The 19998-nt window shown below is 45.9% G+C and overlaps 1 protein-coding gene across 2 annotated transcripts in view; it reads left to right on the top strand.

Moving 5' to 3' along the window:
- Nucleotides 1-19998, top strand: part of LOC138970441 (phospholipid-transporting ATPase ABCA3-like) — a 137210-nt gene that overhangs the window by 30178 nt on the left and 87034 nt on the right. For both annotated transcript variants that reach the window (XM_070342900.1, XM_070342899.1), the window contains exon 6: nt 7174-8062. In XM_070342900.1, the coding sequence (XP_070199001.1) occupies nt 7174-8062 (889 nt within the window). The remainder of the gene's footprint in view (nt 1-7173; nt 8063-19998) is intronic.

Below are 19998 nucleotides of genomic sequence, written 5' to 3'. Positions count from 1 at the left end.
TGGACTTCTCCGTGCTGACCTCCATCCCGTACGCTCCTGCTCTCTCCGATAGTCTGTTGGTGAGATCTTGTAGCTCGCTGTTGCTCCCGCCCATGAGGTCTATGTCGTCAGCGAATCTCAGGTTGGAGATGGGTCTGCCGCCGATGGAGATGGAGGTGTGGTGGTCGTGGAGGGTCTCCTGCATAATCTGCTCCAGGAAGAGGTTGAACAGGACAGGGGAGAGTAGGCATCCCTGGCGGACACCTACTGAAGTCCTGAAGAACTCTCCTATCTGTCCATCGAGGAGCACTGCACTGCTGGCGTTCACGTAGAGTTCTTGGATGACTTGCACCAGCCCTTCCTCAATGTTGAACCCTCGTAGGACCTGCCAGAGGCCGTCGTGCCACACTCGGTCAAACGCCTTCTTGAAGTCGATGAAGTTGTGAAAGAGCTCCTGTTGGTGTTGGAGATGTTTCTCGATAGTGACCCTGCAGTTGAAGATCTGTTCCACTGTGCTCCGCCCAGCTCTAAAGCCCGCTTGTTCTTCCGCCAGCAGTTCCTCAGCCTTACTCTTTAGACGGTTGAGGATGATGCGGAGCATGACCTTGCTTGGGTGGCTGATGAGGCTGATGGTGCGATAGTTCTGGCACAGCTTGAGGTTGCCCTTCTTCGGTAGGGGGATGACCAGAGACTGGGTCCACTCCTCGGGCCACTTCTTCTCCTCCCAGATCTTCTGGCACAGTGCCGTCAGTGCTGCAGTCGTTGCCTCCCCTCCGCACTTCAGCAGCTCAGAAGGGACGTTGTCCACTCCCGGTGACTTTCCTGCCTTCAGACTTCGCACTGCCTCCTCTACCTCGGCCTTGAGTACTGGTGGACTCATGTCATCCACTTCAGGGCGGGGGTTGCTCTGTAGGAGACTGGGGTCTGGTTGAAGCGGGTAGTTGTACAGGTCGCTGCAGTACTCAGTCCACCTGCTCAGGACTGCGGCACTCTCGGTCAGGAGGTTCCCGTCAGCGTCTGCGATGACACTTGCCTTGGGCTGACTGGTCTTGGTGAGGGTCTTGAGGGTGCTGTAGGCCTGCTTACTGCTGCCTTACATTGCTACCTTGCCCAATTTATGGCTATTTCTGTTGGTAACATCACACATGTGGCAAGCAGTGCTTGTTGCCGACTCTGCTGGGACAGGCAGCAGACGATTTTATTTAGGAACCAAATTCTGATTGGTGAAAACATAAAACCGGAACTCAAAGTACCACTTGTTCTTTGGAAGTACCAAATCAAGAAAAGATAATCAGGTAAATCTGAAATGGGTTCAACACTTTTAAAAAATCGTAGTAAATCAGAAAACACAGTAAACGTTGGAAAAATCGTCCAGTATCGCTTCTAGAGGTCTATACTTGGACAAAACATAAAGCAATTTAGTAAAGCTGACACTTCAAAATATCTGTTTAGTTACACTTTAAACACATTTTTGTGGTCTTGGTCAGCCAAGGAACAATACCCCACTTGGATAGCTCTCCGGTGCGAAAGAGAAGAAAGGTTCACTTCCCTGTGGGCAAATTGTTTGCTCTCAAGAGTTATCGTTCCTTCCATACGCTACAGTCACTGTAGCAATGGCTACCGAATAGCAGAATTGTCATGAGATTGCAAGTACCAAAGTTGCAAAAATACCTCAAAGAAAGAAAAAATGCAATATTCAGGATACACACAAAAAACGAAGCTGGTAAAGTTATTGAACAGACAACGGAGTACCGGGATGGCACGTCATTTTGACGTCGAAGAGAATTCAGCCATCGCTTCACAAACGCTGGTGTTCTCTGGCTTGTGTTAAAAAAAAAACTCGATCGCCTTTCCTTTGTGTACGGGCCTTGCTTGGGTACTTTGGACGAACTTTAGGATTATTCTTGCAGCTAACATTGCTGCAGTCCACTGCTGCACAGTGCAAATTCACCTTTTTCAAGGCGAAGTGTCTGCACTGAAACGCAACCTCTCACAGAGCTATCAAAACATGCCCGCAGTTTGAGGCAGATCTCGCAAGACCACGCAAGGTATTGCAGATTTATCACGCGACTTCGCGGCGCTGGCCGATAGGGCAAGTCGCCAATTTGAACTCAGCTGGGTCAAAAAGTTAAAACGGTTTATTTCGTGTTGTAATTGTTCTCTGTTTTTCTCTCTCAAAATGTAAAGGGTGTTGAGTATGAGGTTAGTGATGGTGGTGGGAAGTTTTTTTCTGGTATTTTCTTAGGATTAAATAACTAAATGAAATGATATTTCAGGTCACATTAGGATCAAGTTTTGGGCAATTATAGTTGGATATATTGCACATTATTTTATGAGGCTAGAACAGCAAATCATTTTGAATCATATGCAGTGGAACCCACCTTTTCAGACTTGAACAATCTGACAAAGGAGGGAGTCTTAAAAAAGGGGTAAATGTACAGAGAACAAAAAAGGTACAGAATCCAGCGCCTTTAAAGGGAGAAAGTTTTACAATGGGGGGGGGGGGGGCACTGTAATGGAATAGGACGAAGGGGCGTCGTATAAAGCATTTGGGGGGGGGCACTGTAATGGAATAGGACGAAGGGGCGTCGTATAAAGCATTTGGGGGGGGGGGCACTGTAATGGAATAGGACGAAGGGGCGTCGTATAAAGCATTTGGGGGGGGGGGGGGCACTGTAATGGAATAGGACGAAGGGGCGTCGTATAAAGCATTTGGGGGGGGGGCACTGTAATGGAATAGGACGAAGGGGCGTCGTATAAAGCATTTGCTTTTCTTGTGTCTTATTCTTTACTTGGTTTGCTGTGATTCTGGTTTTGGTTCAAGGTATTCCATAGTATATCAGTATTGTTACTTCCGACATCATGATTGTGTCATTTTACGTCTCCCTCGGGCACGTAATATAAGAATAAGGATAAGATTTTATATATACCCTTAACAAATATATATAAGGACCACTTTTTCAAACGCATGCCATACAAAAATGACAAGGTTAAATAAAAAAATTTTGTATTGATTTATTGAATAACTGAGGACTTTCTCCAGAAAATGTCACGTCAAACATAGCAAGGAAAACAACGCTAGAGCTTGTTACTCTAGACAACCCTCTGATTTCAAATTCACAATTCCTAAAACGAAAAACTGCAAAATCTTATCCCGGCAGCGATCACTACTTAATCTCCAACTAATCGGTTGTGAGATGTCCTACGACGTAAGGTGATCTCTCCCCGTACCATCAGAGAGCCCCCAACAAACGATTTCGTTCCAAACAGCGCCATCTGCAGAGCACTCTCTACTACGCATCCAGATTCTGATGCGTCCATCAGCAGGACCCAAGAAGAGGCGCCCCATCTGTAAAGCCTGTCCTTGAGGGGTTACTTGTGTGTTCAAATCGCTCGACAGATACATTACACATTTTGTGCACAACTGAAGGTAGCGGTGCAGGGGCCGCCGATGCCCCGGTGGGGTGCAGGGGCCACGCCCCGCTGGGGGGTCTGGGGGGGCAAAGCCTCCCAGAAGCAGAGAAAATTTTGCATTTGTGAGGTCATTGTTTTTGTCTTTCCTTGCAACTGGGAATCAAAATTACACATTTTCAACAGTAACAAAATACTTTAGATATTCATTTACCATAGTGGTTCAGTGGAATAATCCCAAAGACATAATTATATGCCTAGTAAATAAGTCTGACAGGACGCTTTACTTTGAATACTTAAATTCAAGCAAACAAGCAATGATTACCACATCTGGAATACAAAGGAGAAGTGGTATATGAGAGATGTTGGATCTTTTCATGTCTTGGCGTCTCAAATCTTATTAGCCAGAAAGCGCATGCGCGTAGTCTCGACCAGCGCGTGGTGTGCTTCTTTCTGAGTACTTTACGTCACTAATTGTACTTTACGTACTTGATGATGTAAGTTAATTGTAACACATAGTATGTTATGTGTTCTATTTCGTTTACTGAGCACGGCCGGGACTAGTTGGCGTGAGCGCTGGGATTTCGAGTTTCATTCAACATGTCAATGCATCGCAGTATGAAATAATACAGGTAGGAGGTTAGTTATTGTACTTTGGGTCAACCAAAGTCGATAAATTCATTCTTCACTACGGTATTCTATTGAGTCTGATTTCGTCGTCCATCTTGAATCGAAAAGCACTCTTCTGACAAAAACAACAACTTCGTTGCGAGCTACGAGGGGGGGGGGGGGGGGGGGCGATGCACCGGGAATGGGCCTTTTGGACGTAACGTGCTTGGGAATGGCGAAATTCTCGTAGCGTGCACCGTGCACAGAGGTCCGGCGTGCACCGTGCATGGAGCTTTTTCGTAACGTGCACCGTGGATCACCGTGCGTGGCACTTTTGGCCTCAACGTGCACGTGCACAGACCCCCCCCCCCCCCCCCCCCCTTGGTAACCCTCAGCTACGGCGAAGCTTCGCATGTCAAAACTTGAGAAGCGATGTTGGGGTCAAAGCAGAGACTATGGTCAAAGTACCACGCCGTAGCTGCGAGTTTTCGGTATAAAGACTTGGCGAAGCTTTGTGTAGTCGACTACGGGCTCAATTAAGGACGGGCTTTAACAAGAACTAAGCCTTATGATGACGTAACCACCTCACATGTTGAGTGCACCAGGCTCGGTGGGCAGCTGGATGGTTGGCAGTCAATGTTGTTTTGCGAACTGGGCGTCTTTCTCTGAAGTTTAAAGTGTGTAAGCAGTTTGTAACACTTTGATTACTGAAAGCAGTGTGTGGCGGCAGCTCTTGGTCGATGCCTGCTGCCTTTTCAGTAACCTTTTTTCGCTGCATGACCTTCATTTGGATGAGGCGATCCTTCATTGTTGTGGTGACTGTAGGCCAACCATAACATTGTTGTGGTGACTGTAGGCCAACCATAACATTGTCGTGGTGACTGTAGGCCAACCATACCATTGTTGTGGTGACTGTAGGCCAACCATACCATTGTTGTGGTGACTGTAGGCCAACCATACCATTGTTGTGGTGACTGTAGGCCAACCATAACATTGTCGTGGTGACTGTAGGCCAACCATAACATTGTTGTGGTGACTGTAGGCCAACCATAACATTGTTGTGGTGACTGTAGGCCAACCATAACATTGTTGTGGTGACTGTAGGCCAACCATAACATTGTTGTGGTGACTGTAGGCCAACCATAACATTGTCGTGGTGACTGTAGGCCAACCATACCATTGTTGTGGTGACTGTAGGCCAACCATAACATTGTTGTGGTGACTGTAGGCCGACCATAACATTGTCGTGGTGACTGTAGGCCAACCATAACATTGTTGTGGTGACTGTAGGCCAACCATACCATTGTTGTGGTGACTGTAGGCCAACCATACCATGGTTGTGGTGACTGTAGGCCAACCATAACATTGTCGTAACTGTACTGTGCCAATTGCTTGAAGCCATTGCTTCAGTCCGATGATGTTGAAGTGTGACACTGCAACACACGGAACCACTTGCCTGGCAGAAACAACATCTAGAAATGTTCGCTTGAGTTCGTTTCCCTGTTGTTTTCCAAGTTATCATTATCATTGGTCCAACCCTGCTCTGGTGACCAGCTCTTGATAACGACCAGCTCTTGATAACGACCAGCTCTTGATAACGACCACTTCGTGATAACGACCACTTCGTGATAACGACTACATCTTGATAACGACTACCTCTTGATAACGACCACCTCTTGATAACGACCACCTCTTGATAACGACCACCTCTTGATAACGACCAGCTCTTGATAATGACTACCTCTTGATAACGACCACCTCTTGATAACGACCACCTCTTGATAACGACCGCCTCTTGATAACGACTACCTCTTGATAACGACCACCTCTTGATAACGACCACCTCTTGATAACGACCACCTCTTGATAACGACCACCTCTTGATAACGACCACATCTTGATACCGACCACCTCCTGATAACGACCACCTCTTGATAAAGACCACCTATTGATAACGACCACCTCCTGATAACGACCGACCACCTCTTGATAACGACCACCTCTTGATAACGACCACCTCTTGATAACGACCAGCTCTTGATAACGACCAGCTCTTGATAACGACCACCTCTTGATAACGACCACCTCCTGATAACGACCACCTCTTGATAACGAATACCTCTTGATAACGACCACCTCTTGATAACGACGATCTGACCATTACGACCACCCCGACGACATTTCCAAAAATGTGACCCTCCACTACGGGACTACCTCTTGATAACGAATACCTCTTGATAACGACCACCTCTTGATAACGACTACCTCTTGATAACGACTACCTCTTGATAACGACCACCTCTTGATAAAGACCAGCTCTTGATAACGACCACCTCCTGATAACGACCACCTCTTGATAACGAATACCTCTTGATAACGACCACCTCTTGATAACGACCACCTCTTGATAACGACGATCTGACCATTACGACTACCCCGACGACATTTCCAAAAATGTGACCCTCCACCACGAAATGAGTCGCTTCACTAGTCACCAATGTGTGATTTTTTTGTATTTCTCTATTTTCTAAAGGATTGTTTATGCTCTACCCAGGGTTGAAACCATGTTACTAAAGAGCAAAAACTGTTTGAGTTATAAGCCTGTGAATGAGGTAACCCTCACCTCGGTTCTGGTAAAAATAGCCCCAAACAATGTTTAACCTACCCAGGCCTGTTTCCATAGCAACCCGCTCACAGGTCAAGTATTTGTGTCTTACCAAAGTAGACAGTTTGAAAGTCGGAACAAAGACCTCTCCATTCATGTGTGTAGCGACGGGTCCGTTGGAAGTATACAGGGCGAATGTTGGGTGAAAGTGGCTTTTTTCGGGGCGCTAATCTCACACAAAAACGCATGGGTAGGGAGCTTCAAATGCGTGTTATTCAACTTTTAAGGCATTTTCAGCTTATCAGATGATATAAGTAGGTGGACAACTGACTATAGAAATGTAACGAAATCGCAAAATTGATACGTGACAACCACTGGACGTAATCATTGGTGACAAGCGACTCATTCCGTTTTGGAGGGTTACACAGGTTCTTTCCGGTATAACTGATTCACCTCTCCATTGCGACCACCTGTCGATAACGAGCAATTTTGGTCGGTCCTTTGGTTGGTTGTTGGAGACAGGTTTGATTGTACCATATTGAAATGGAATACAATCTTGTTTGGACCAGGTGACTTTCCTGCTGCCCGATAACCAGTCCGCCCAGTTCCCCGACCTCTTCGCCTTCCTCGAGCAGAACAAGGGTGAGCTGGGCATCACGTATTTTGGCGCCTCCGCCACGACCATGGAAGAGGTGTTCCTCAAGGTCGGGGAGAGCGAAGAGATTGCCGCGCCTTCCAGCAGCACCCACATCGCCGTGCCGGAGGAGGGGGACCAGGGGGAGGAGGTGGAAGAGGTGTTCCTCAAGGTCGGGGAGAGCGAAGAGATTGCCGCGCCTTCCAGCAGCACCCACATCGCCGTGCCGGAGGAGGGGGACCAGAGGGAGGAGAAGGAAGTGAAGGAAGAAACCACCACGGTCACCTCGGCTCCTGAAAACGGGAGCTCCATCAATCCCAGACCTGGGGAGCAGCCTAACAACGTAAACAACGACGAGAGGAGCGACGTCAACCAGAACTCCGGCGACGTCAACCAGGGGGCCAGTGACGTTAAGCAGAAGGCCTTTAACGTCAAACTGAAGGCCAGGGGTGTCAATCAACACGCCAGTGACGTCACCATGACGACCAATGACCTTAAGCTGAAGGCCAGGGGCGTCAATCTGAAGGCCAATGACATTGTACCGACGACCAGTGACGTCAGACTGAAGGCCAGTGACGCCAACCAAAACGCCACAGCGGTGGTGGACGTGTTGGCTCTGTCCCGGGGCTACAGTCGCCTGTCGGGCCTCGACCTCAGCCTGTCCCAGCTGCGGGGCATGCTGGTGAAGAAAGGGATCTGCTGGTGGCGCAGTCCTGCCACCAGCCTCATCCAGATCATGCTGCCTGTCGTATTCGCCGTGCTGGCCTATCTCGGTGCCACGCAAACATTAAACGTGGCGGGTGCAAAAGGGAGTCCTCCACAAGGTACACGCAGTTTAATGTGGTGTGTGTGCTTGCGTACGTAGTACGTGCGTGTGTGTGTTTGTGTCTGTGTTTGTGTTTGTGTGTGTGTGTGTGTGTGTGTGTGTGTGTGTGTGTGTGTGTGTGTGTGTGTGTGTGTGTGTGTGTGTGTGTTTTGGCGTGTGCGTGTGTGTGTGTGTCAAGAATTCGGTGAGCAATTGTATTTTGTTTTGCTTGAAGGTATCACTGGGCGAAAAGTCACGTTTTGGCACTATAACGTGGCATTTAACATGAAACATGAAGTTAATCAACTGAAATTTGTGGCATTATACCTGTGCGATTCACATCAAGTTAGAAAAACTGCCGTAACGCAATAACATCCCTGGGATTTTAGCGGGGTGCAAAACACGGTAAAACATCGAGTTTTGGTGTCTGCGTTTTGGACGTTTTCGCTACATTAACGCACGGCGATTCACGTGTTGCGCAAAACACAACAGAACCTATGGAGTTACGATAAGTTTTTCTGGTTTCTAAAACTTGATGTTAGAGTGTTGTTTTGATGGATTATTCTGCGTTTTAATCAGCCTGGTGCCGAACCCCGGCCGCCTCTCGGCGAGTCTGCAGAATCAGACAATTATCGGCTCCCTCTCTCTCTCTCTAGTTTCTCTCTCAGCACGGTCACACACACACACACACACACACACACACACACACACACACACACACACACAAAACACCCGGGCACACAGTGACACACACACACACACACCCCTTGAACTCACACACACACACACGCACACACAACTGAACACACACATGTGATCATCAGTTTATAAATGTAAATAAAAGTGCAGTGCACATACATTTTTTGGGGGTATCTCTCATTTTCTCTATATGAGCCTTGTCACAGTACAGTGTGCACGAGAGTATGCATTACCCGTGCGTTGAGCAGAGAAAGTAGGTCATTCTAAGCTGACAATTTTGTGCAGCCAGATTTTAGTTTCCTTCTATATTCCTATGCAACACTTTTGCTGGGCACTAGGCGAGTTAATCGTTTTCCCATGTGTTGCTTGGGACATGTAAAGGTCCAGAGACGCGGCGACTGCCCACAGATAGACCTTTGTTCTACTCCCCCCCCCCCCCCTCCCCGAAACATCCGTCCGAGATGGTGGCTACTTGACTGGACTTGCAACTTTCTCAACTTGTACAGTACAAACTGAAGTGACTCGAATTTTAGTTTTGGGATTTCTCTTGCTCTACCTTTTTGGCTCACGCAAGTGTAGCCTATGCGATGCTAACTTTTGTCTGTCTGTGCGTGCGTGCGTATGTATGTATGCATGTATTTATGTATGTCTGTGGTAGAAACTTTAACATTTGAAGACGTCACATTATGGCGTGAGACTGAAAGTCTCGGTCATTGTTATTTTGAGCGGGCCGAGACTAGTTTTTTCTTCGAAATCGGCCATTTCCACGTGCGAATGAGCAAACGGAAGTGGTAATGTTGTTAAATTTAGCCTTCGACATGGCCATTCGGATTACTGTACAGTCGGTCGACTGCGGGTGTCCGCGTGACGGTGATTCGCTCATGAAACGCGCTTTTCGGTGACCCGGCGATCAACCACAGTCGATCGACTGTCAGTCGGTTCGCTATCTTATGAAACTGGACCCAGATCAGGGGTCAAGGTTAGGTCAGATCGCGTGAAGGATTATGGTGTAGATACAGTTATCCCCGAGTACACTGGTACTTGGGCTCAATAGACTTTAATTGTGTGTGTTTATGTGTGTGTGTGTGTGTGTGTGTGTGTGTGTGTGTGTGTGTGTGTGTGTATGTGTGTGTGTGTGTGTGTGTGTGTGTGTGTGTGTGTGTGTATGTGTGTTTCTGTCTCGACTTAACAGCTTATTGCTGGGAAACTACTGGGCGCAGTTCGTTCAAAAGTTGATACACTAACTTGATAATAGGTCCGATTGATCGTATTAAAACTTCATAATGTTACCTGGGACCTAAATGCGAAATAAACCACAAAAACGACTTGGCGGTGGGAGGAATTCACACGGAGCAACAGCCAGCCAGGCAGCCTGATAGAACAGCCGGCTTTGCGGGTTGTGTGTTTGAATAATTTGATTTTTTGTGTATCCCATTTTCTACCAAGCGTTGGTTGCTCGGTCGCGACTGCGGTGGTTTAGAGGTCGCGATTTTGTGTTTTGATTCTTTTCATATTAATTTGTATTTTTTCTTATGGTTTCCTTTGTTTACATATATGTTTCAGTCTTTTACCTTCACTTTACATTAAAGAATTTGGTAAAACTACCTGGGGCGTGATAAATGCAAGAATCCGCGAGCCAGGACAGTAAAAGAACTTCGTGGGCCACCAGTTCACCAGTTATGAAGAGGGTCGGCAGCATATTTTTCACTGTGATCAAATAAAAGAGAAAGGCCAGTCACCACGCACATCCTCGGCTCGCATGCAATGTATTTATATAGCAAAGGGAATGCCTGTAATTCACACAGAGCAATCACTTGGTCTTAAACGTGCACAAGACAAAAACTTTCATACTGGGGGAGCGAGCCAGTCTGAAGAGTACTCGGGTCCAGCGCGAGCGTTTTTTTTATCACCGAGCTGCAGTTCGCCGATTCGGAGAAGACGATTTCACATTGTTCGGTTTTGTAGCTCCAGAAAAATAGATAAATAAGATACCAAAGGAGATTTCCTACAGGATAATCTGCACAGCGTGTTTCCAGTGTCTGCGCGAGGAAGCGCTGTCGAAAGCGCAGTGTCGATCTGGCCATCTGGCAGTCGTGTCCCTGTAAGTAGGTTACATGCAGACAGACAGATCTAGATCTAGTGTCCCGCTTTCTTGCACAGTGTCACCTATGCTTACTGTGTGTGTGTGTGTATGTGTGACGGAGTGATTGAGTTTGTGTTACTGTTTGTCGATTTCTTACGTGAGCCTTGAAGGCTTCGCCTCTTGTTGATAATATTTTACTCACCTCGTTTTTAGATGCAATACATAATGTCTCTTTACATTTAGTCAAGTTTTGACTAAATGTTTTAACATAGAGGGGGGATCGAGACGAGTGTCGTGGTGTATGTGTGTGTGTGTGTGTGTGTGTGTGTGTGTGTGTGTGTGTGTGTGTGTGTGTGTTTGTGTGTGTAGACCAAACTACTGGACCGATCTTTATGAAATGTTACATGAGAGTTCCTGGGAATGATATCCCCGGACATTTATTTTCCGATAAACACCTTTGATGACGTCATATCCGGCTTTTTGTAAACGTTGAGGCGGCACTGTCACACCCTCATTTTTCAATCAAATTGATTGAACTTTTGGCCAAGCAATCTTCGACGAAGCCCGGACTTCGGTATTGCATTTCAGCTTGGTGGCTTAACAATTAATTGATGACTTTTTTCATTAAAAATCTGAAAATTGTAAAACAAAATATTTTTTTTATAAAACGATCCAAATTTACGTTTATCTTATTCTTTATTATTTTCTGATTCCAAAAACACATTAATATGTTATATTTGGATTAAAAACAAGCTCTGAAAATTAAAAAATTAAAATTATGATCAAAATTACATTTTCCAAATTGTGCATGCCGATGTGGCATGCAGTCACCTACTTTTGTTGTAATTACGTTTGCTCAAGCCATTGCACGATGTAAAAAGAAGTAAACCGTGTTTTTCTTGTTGTGACCCGTTTTGTGGAGCGTTAATATTTTTATGTGTAATTCACGTGCTCCTTGTTCAGTTGTTGTGACCTGGTTTTGGTCGGAGCGTCACAAACTGCGTCGTTTAGTTCTAGAACACCGTGAGATTCACGTGTTTTTTTTCGTGTCTTGATTTTGAGGTGAGCCCTGCGAATCTGCGTTGCAAGTTTTAGAATACGTGTGACTCACGTGTTTTTAGCTTTGTGATGTCAGCTAGTTCCTTGATGTTCTTTCTGTTAAATATACCGTTTTAAGTTTTGAGCATGCACGGAGTGCGTGATCGGTTACTGATTGGTTGTAAAATAGTAGTTTCACCCGATTCTGTCTTAGGAATGTTGTTGGTTGGTCAATCCGGTGACCTTTTGACTTTTGAATAACTATTCCATGTTAGGTTTTTGTTTCCATAAATACCGCTGCTTGACTCCTGTCTCGTCAGTCGATCTGAGGGTTTTAGGAAGCGTTTGGTTTTGATGTAAACGTATGAAGGTTATCAAGTGAACCAACGGAGTGTTTCTTATGTTTTAACGTCAACGTAATGTTCTTGGAGACAGTTGTTTCTCAAGTGTGAATCGTTTTGTGCCCTTCGTTTGTGAGGCAACACGTTTTTGGTACTGCTGGTCAACCCACACAGCGCATAAGGTAATTTTGTTGTTACTTGTTTGTGTTGTGTTTTGGTCGCCATTTTGTAATGACTTTGTGAGTTGTTTATGTATAACGTGAGTTGAAAGTCTGACTTGTTGTAGTGTTTCTTTATTGTGTGTTCAACTGTTCTAGTGTTGTGAACGTACAGCAATGTTTTGTAGACGCTAGAAAGTCGCTAATGTTTATAATGATAACTTGTGTTTTCTGTGGTTAACGAAGTTCGAAGTGAAACGTTTTCTCCGACTTTTTCAGCCTTACGTTAAAAGAATTTAGGTAAAAGAAGCTTGCGGTCTGTGGTGATCGTTTGTAAACGGGCTTATTTCTTGTAACGTTATTGAGGGAAAGTGGATGAGTAAATATCTTGTTTGTGACTTTGATTAACGCAGGAACGTTGTCGTTAGACTTTTTTGGTATGACAGTTTGCTTTGTATTCCTGGCCTGATGAGTCAACGTTTTTGTATTTTTCTGAAAGTAGCCATTTTGGTTTTAAACGTATGTATGCTAAGTTTCTTGAGTATTCTTAGTGCTTATGGTATTGTTGAACGTACGGAACGTAATTCTTTATTGTTGTTGAACGTACAGAACGTAACTCTTTATTGTTGTTGAAGGACTAACCAACGAGTGTTTGGTAATTGTAACTTTCGTGTCTGTTTGTCTTCGCCTGTCTTGTGATTGTTTATTTTTCTTGTATTTACTTCTCGTGTCTTGTTCATGCATTTTAATACCTTTTGCCATGTCTAATAATTTGTTTTCTTTTCTCTTTTTCTTTCTGTCCATAAGTTTTTTACCGCAATAAGTAGTATCGCAATACGTAGTATCGCATTACGTGGTACTGTAACTATATATCTATACATTACTGATCCCTAGTGTCAGATGTAAAATAATAAACCAGTACTTTTGCGCGTTATCGCTTGTAACCTGTGTTTGTCATTTCGTATGAACAATATGTAGTACCAGCCTCGCTCACGAAGGCGCGCACAGTAAAAAACTTTAGTTGCTGTCGCCCAGTAAAAAACTTTAGTTGCTGTCGTCCAGTAAAAAACTTAGCTTGCTGTCGCCCAGTAAAAAACTTTAGCTGAAGTAAACAACTTAGCTGCTGATGCCTAGTACAGAACTTTAGCTGAAGTCCAGCCAAGTGAATGTAAAGAACTTTTGTTATTGACGCTCAATGAACGTAAACGTAGCTGTTGATAACCAGCAAAAGACTTTATTGTTACTTGTCACTGTGTTAGTGAACCATAGTTTGACATAGATCAACTTGTCGGTTAGAGATCTTCCTACTCCGTATCCGGCGCATTTTTTGTGACTTTTGTGTATTATCCCAAACGACCCTCGGATCGACTCATTTTACTTTATAACCAGATAAACCTTATGTATGTTTTAAGTGCTTTTGAATAAGCGAACATTGTAATGGAGAAGATTCCAGCAGATAAACCATTGGAAGCTTCAGGTTATGACATTAACGGCGATGAAGATGAACATTCTCAAAGGCCTAGGCGTGACATTAAGCCTACTGAAAAAGGTAGAGAGTACCAGATTGAGATCAAAACTAGAAACTTTGTAAGACAACGAATATTCTTGGAACGAGCAATCGATGAGATAGTAACAGAGCTTAAACAAGAAACTCCTAATAAAGAGTCAGTAACCAGTCAAAAAAAGGTTATTTTGAGCATGTACAAGGATCTTGGTGACATTGAGAAAGTTCTTTGTATGATTGGTAGCGGTGAAATCGTTCAGGACAGCTGGGAGGATGTTCAAAGGGCAGTTCAGAACATTATGTTTTACATTGATCAAGCTCTTGTCAGACAAACGACTAGTGTGCAGGTGGCTAAGGAGCCTACTTCCAGGCATAGCAGTGTTACACCTAGCGTTGGGTCATCCACCCACAAGTCAGCTAGCCACAAGTCAGGTAGCAGGAGATCAGGTAGCCAAGTAGCTTCTCGCGCCGAGTCTCTCCGCTCTAAAAGTGTTAGCTCTGAAGACACTAAATTGGCTCTTAAACTAGAGGCTGCATCCCTGGCCATAAAAGTGGAAGGTGACGCAATAAAGGAAGCTCAGTTTAGTGAACTGGATCTCTTACAACAACAATATGCTGAGAGAACAGCAGCTAGGCAGACTGAGGAAGCTGAGAGAACTGCAGCTAGGCAGACTGAGGAAGCTAAGAGAAATGCAGCTAGGCAGACTGAGGAAGCTGAGAGAAATGCAGCTAGGCTGATCGAAGAAACTGCTAGGCAGGCTAAGGAAGCTGAGAGAATAGCAGCTAGGCAGGCCGAAGACGCAGCTGAAGCAGCTCTTGAAGAGATTAAACAGAAGAAGGCTTTGAGACAAATTCAGTCCACCGAATTGAAAATTAGCTTAAGAGAACAACAAGCTATGTTACAAGTATTGGAACAAGGTGAATCCGTTCAGCAGGATCTCCCTGATCTACCGTCAGTTGATTTGTTGAACTCTAGGTTCCACCCTCGTCCTTTCGTTCCCTTGTACAGTCTTGTAGCCCCTCCTCTAAACAATGAACAAACAGCGATAGGAATAGGGACAGGTGCTGCCGTCATTGCTGATCAAGGGACACACCAGCCAGCCTTGGACGTCACGTCTGTTCCTGTCTGCAACGCCGCCAGCACCCGTGACATCTCTACTGTCAACGCTGCTGTCACCAACTTCATCGCAGGAACCACAACGACTGAGCCACGACAGCACGCGTTACCTGTCGTGGACCTCGTCGTTGGAGTCAACGCCTCTACAAGCGCCGCTACTACCAACAACGCCACCTACGAGGCGTACGGACCTCAACGTAGAGCGGATGTCAACGCCCCCCATCACGTCGGAACGAGCGCTCCTTTCGTCCATCAGGAGCCCTTCACACCCAACTACACGACGGCTGCAACTACATCCTCCATGCGGCCTACAGCGCTGCTGACCACACTGCAGCACCCTCTCGGTGCATACACTGGTCAGCCGCCTCTGCACAACGTTGGACACTCAACGACAAGCGTCACAGGCTCTCGCCCGCCTGATCTCGACCACACAGGTTGGTCCTATCACCTACCAGAGACAAGGGAAGGTGATGAGACGCAAGAACGACACACCTACTTCCCAGAAGAACGTCACCAACGCATGGACCACAGACGTTTTCAAGTTACCCCACCCTGTTTCCCCTATGATACCCACCTACATCCCAAACCAGAGCCTTTCGTGCCCACATTCCTGGACCCACATCAGACCACCCCCAAAGTTATTTGGGGAAACGAAAACGCAAGGCCCCCTGCGTACATGAACTTTGACAAGGAATGTCATGCAGATCGTCCATTTGCCTCCTACCCCCCGTCTGCGTACTACCAACGTCCACGTGCTACTCCTGCCAAGCAGGACACTCCTATGGACTCTCTCGCCAAAACCCTATCAGACGCTCTGATGATCAACCGTTTGCCGATGCAGGAGCCGTGCATTTTTGTTGGTGACCCTCTCCAATATCCAATTTGGAGGTCGTCGTTTTCGTTCCTCATCGAGAGACAAAACATAACCAGCAGTGAGAAGTTATTGTATCTGCAACGGTACATCGGAGGTCAAGCAAAGGAGGCCGTGACCGGCTTCTTTCTGCTGAGAGAAGGTGATGCCTACGAGAGAGCCATGGAAGTGCTGGAAAATCGGTTCGGCAACTCATACGTCGTTTCGCAAGCTTTCCGGACCAAGCTGGACGAATGGACCCCAGTCAAAAGCAAAGATCCCAAGGGACTCAGAAGTCTGGCCGATTTCTTGCAGCAATGTTCCGTTGCTGCCCAGGAAGTTGGTGGACTGAGCATCCTGGATGATGCCCAGTACTTACGGAAGATCGTCGGAAAGCTCCCAGACTGGATGAGTCACAGATGGTCTAGAACAGTTGCTCGAACTAAGGTTGAAAAGAAGAGGTATCCTCTGTTCAATGAACTCGTGTCGTTCGTTACTCTCGAAGCAGACATTTCTAACGACCCTGTTTTCGGCTTGACAAGTGCATCGGGGACACCAAGAAAGTTCACAACGAACCTGTCAACCCTGACAGAGGATGTCACCGCATGTCTGCACTGTCAACTTCCGGACCATGACGCTGGGACATGTAAGGAACTCATAGAGAAGCCTCTGGTTGAGATACGAGATTTTCTGTTCAAGAACCGTATCTGCTACGGATGTCTCAGAAGTAAGGATCACCAGAGCCGTCAATGTATGCAGAAACAGACGTGCAAGAAGTGCAAGAAGGCTCATCCCACTTGTCTTCATGATGACAAGTTCAAGTATCAGAACAGTATGAGTGAAACCAAAGGGGCGAGTGAACACAAGAACAATTACCGTACCTCTGCTGCTGACGTTCAAGAGCCACTGTCATCGTCGACCCCTACGGTGTCTGCTCTTAAGGCCAGCGAGGAAAACAGCATCGGTTTCACGTCTATGATCGTTCCCGTTCTCGTTTCCAGTGACTCTAACCCCAACGTAGAAGTGCTGACGTACGCACTACTGGACACTATGTCCAACGCCACTTTTGTAGTGCAGTCAGTGGCTGAAGAAGTTAAAGCCAAATCGCAGCCGACTACACTCAGGGTCTCCACACTGACTGAGGACAATGCTGTGGTCTCCGGCAGGAAGTACTCTGGATTGCGTGTCCGCTCTCCTACCTCCAGTGAGTTTGTCAGGCTCCCTTCTGCCATCTCACGACCTTATCTGACCGTTGACCCCACTCATATCCCCACCTCAGAGACTGTCAAAGCTTACCCACATCTCCAACACCTGTCTCCAAAACTGCCCCCCTTGTACCCTGACTGTGAAGCAGGCCTCCTCATCGGCTATGACTGCGCTGAAGCCCTCATGCCCCTAAACGTTGTCCAAGGACTGCCATTTGCAGTAGAGACTAAGTTAGGTTGGAGCATCGTCGGCAAGGCACCGCATTCCGTCGCCTTTGATGGCATAGCCTCGTCCATGCGCGTCATCGTCAAGCCAGGATCGAGGGAAGAAGAACGTGTAGCTCACGTCTACAAGGTACAGGTGGACGAAGTCTCGTGTACTGACCCATTACATGTTATGGAAAGAGACTTTGCAAGTGACTCAGGATCCATGTCCCAGGACGATGTAAAGTTCAAGAAGATCGTGAAGGTCAACGAAGCTGGTCACTTCGAGATGCTCTTACCATTTCGACCAGAGAAACCGTCCCTCCCCGACAACAGAAGTGCCGTAGTCAAGCATCTGAAGGGCCTGAAACGCCAGAAAAAACGAGGGTACCGTGATGACTGCGTCAAGTTCATGACATTAATCTTGTACGGGCTGATCGTGATGTGTTTTGCCTCTAGGGCAATCCACATTGAAACCCTGGATGACATGTCAAGTGATTCCATCAACGCCCTACGCATTGTTGTCTCCATGCGAGGAAACATATCACGCATTTGGTGTGACAAAGGAACGAACTTTGTAGGTGCATGCAACGAGTTCAAACTGGCATGGAAGGAGATGGACTCTGAACGACTGACATCAAAGATGCTGGAAAGCAAATGTGAGTTCAAGTTCAACCCCCCTGCAGCTAGTCACATGGGTGGCGTTTGGGAGCGTCAGATCCGAACGATACGCAGCATCCTGAATGGTCTTCTCAGAAGATCAGGCCAGCGTCTCACTACTTCATCACTTCGTACGTTCCTATACGAGGTGATGGCCATCGTGAACAGTCGACCACTGTCTGTCGAGTCATTGGAATCGGCAGATGGACCACGCCCTTTGACCCCCAACCACGTCCTCACCATGAAGTCAGGTGCCATCCTTCCGCCCCCTGGTGTGTTTGAAGATCCAGACCTGTACGCCAGGAAACGTTGGCGCTGTGTCCAGCGGATGGCAGACGAATTCTGGCTGCTATGGAAGAGCCAGTACCTTTCACTTTTGCAGAAACGTCGTGTCTGGCAACGTCCCCAGGCAAACGTACAGGTGGGAGATGTTGTTGTCTTGCATGACCAGAGCTTGTGCAGATCAGAGTGGTGCATGGCTCGTGTAGTCGAAGTGATGCCGGGATCTGATGGACTGGTCAGACGAGTGAAAGTGCATGTTGGAACAAAGGCTCTAGACAATCACGGCCGTCCCACTGGTGATAGTCGCATATTAGAGCGACCTATTCACAAAATGACTGTGTTAGTAGATCGTGAAAATCACAAAGACAAAGCTGTGTAAGCGAACTGAAAGAACATTGAACTTTGGAGTGTGTTTCCAATTTGACAGTTGTAGATTGTTGCGGTTTGTTTTTATACCAGATGATGTAACGGACATTTATGGTTTAAGTGGTGCGTTCTTTTTATGCCGTCGAGTAAATGACTAGTGGCATTTAGTTGAAACGAGATGTGTTGAAACATTGAAAATGATTGAACCGTAATAGTGCTGTGTTTTTTGGTTTTGAGTTGTAAATTTGAAATGTCTAAATCTGCGTTGTTCTTCTTTTGATATAAGGAATGTGTTTGTACAAAGGTTTTTTGAAGTAAATTATATTAATATAATTTCCGGTGGGAGTGTGCATGCCGATGTGGCATGCAGTCACCTACTTTTGTTGTAATCACGTTTGATCAAGCCATTGCACGATGTAAAAAGAAGTAAACCGTGTTTTTCTTGTTGTGACCCGTTTTGTGGAGCGTTAATATTTTTATGTGTAATTCACGTGCTCCTTGTTCAGTTGTTGTGACCTGGTTTTGGTCGGAGCGTCACAAACTGCGTCGTTTAGTTCTAGAACACCGTGAGATTCACGTGTTTTTTTTCGTGTCTTGATTTTGAGGTGAGCCCTGCGAATCTGCGTTGCAAGTTTTAGAATACGTGTGACTCACGTGTTTTTAGCTTTGTGATGTCAGCTAGTTCCTTGATGTTCTTTCTGTTAAATATACCGTTTTAAGTTTTGAGCATGCACGGAGTGCGTGATCGGTTACTGATTGGTTGTAAAATAGTAGTTTCACCCGATTCTGTCTTAGGAATGTTGTTGGTTGGTCAATCCGGTGACCTTTTGACTTTTGAATAACTATTCCATGTTAGGTTTTTGTTTCCATAAATACCGCTGCTTGACTCCTGTCTCGTCAGTCGATCTGAGGGTTTTAGGAAGCGTTTGGTTTTGATGTAAACGTATGAAGGTTATCAAGTGAACCAACGGAGTGTTTCTTATGTTTTAACGTCAACGTAATGTTCTTGGAGACAGTTGTTTCTCAAGTGTGAATCGTTTTGTGCCCTTCGTTTGTGAGGCAACACGTTTTTGGTACTGCTGGTCAACCCACACAGCGCATAAGGTAATTTTGTTGTTACTTGTTTGTGTTGTGTTTTGGTCGCCATTTTGTAATGACTTTGTGAGTTGTTTATGTATAACGTGAGTTGAAAGTCTGACTTGTTGTAGTGTTTCTTTATTGTGTGTTCAACTGTTCTAGTGTTGTGAACGTACAGCAATGTTTTGTAGACGCTAGAAAGTCGCTAATGTTTATAATGATAACTTGTGTTTTCTGTGGTTAACGAAGTTCGAAGTGAAACGTTTTCTCCGACTTTTTCAGCCTTACGTTAAAAGAATTTAGGTAAAAGAAGCTTGCGGTCTGTGGTGATCGTTTGTAAACGGGCTTATTTCTTGTAACGTTATTGAGGG

The sequence above is a fragment of the Littorina saxatilis genome, linkage group LG7, assembly GCF_037325665.1.
Source record: "Littorina saxatilis isolate snail1 linkage group LG7, US_GU_Lsax_2.0, whole genome shotgun sequence".
Lineage (NCBI taxonomy): Eukaryota > Metazoa > Mollusca > Gastropoda > Littorinimorpha > Littorinidae > Littorina > Littorina saxatilis.
The sequence above is the reverse complement of the archived record's forward strand: the minus strand, read 5'-3'. Positions and strand labels throughout refer to the sequence as shown.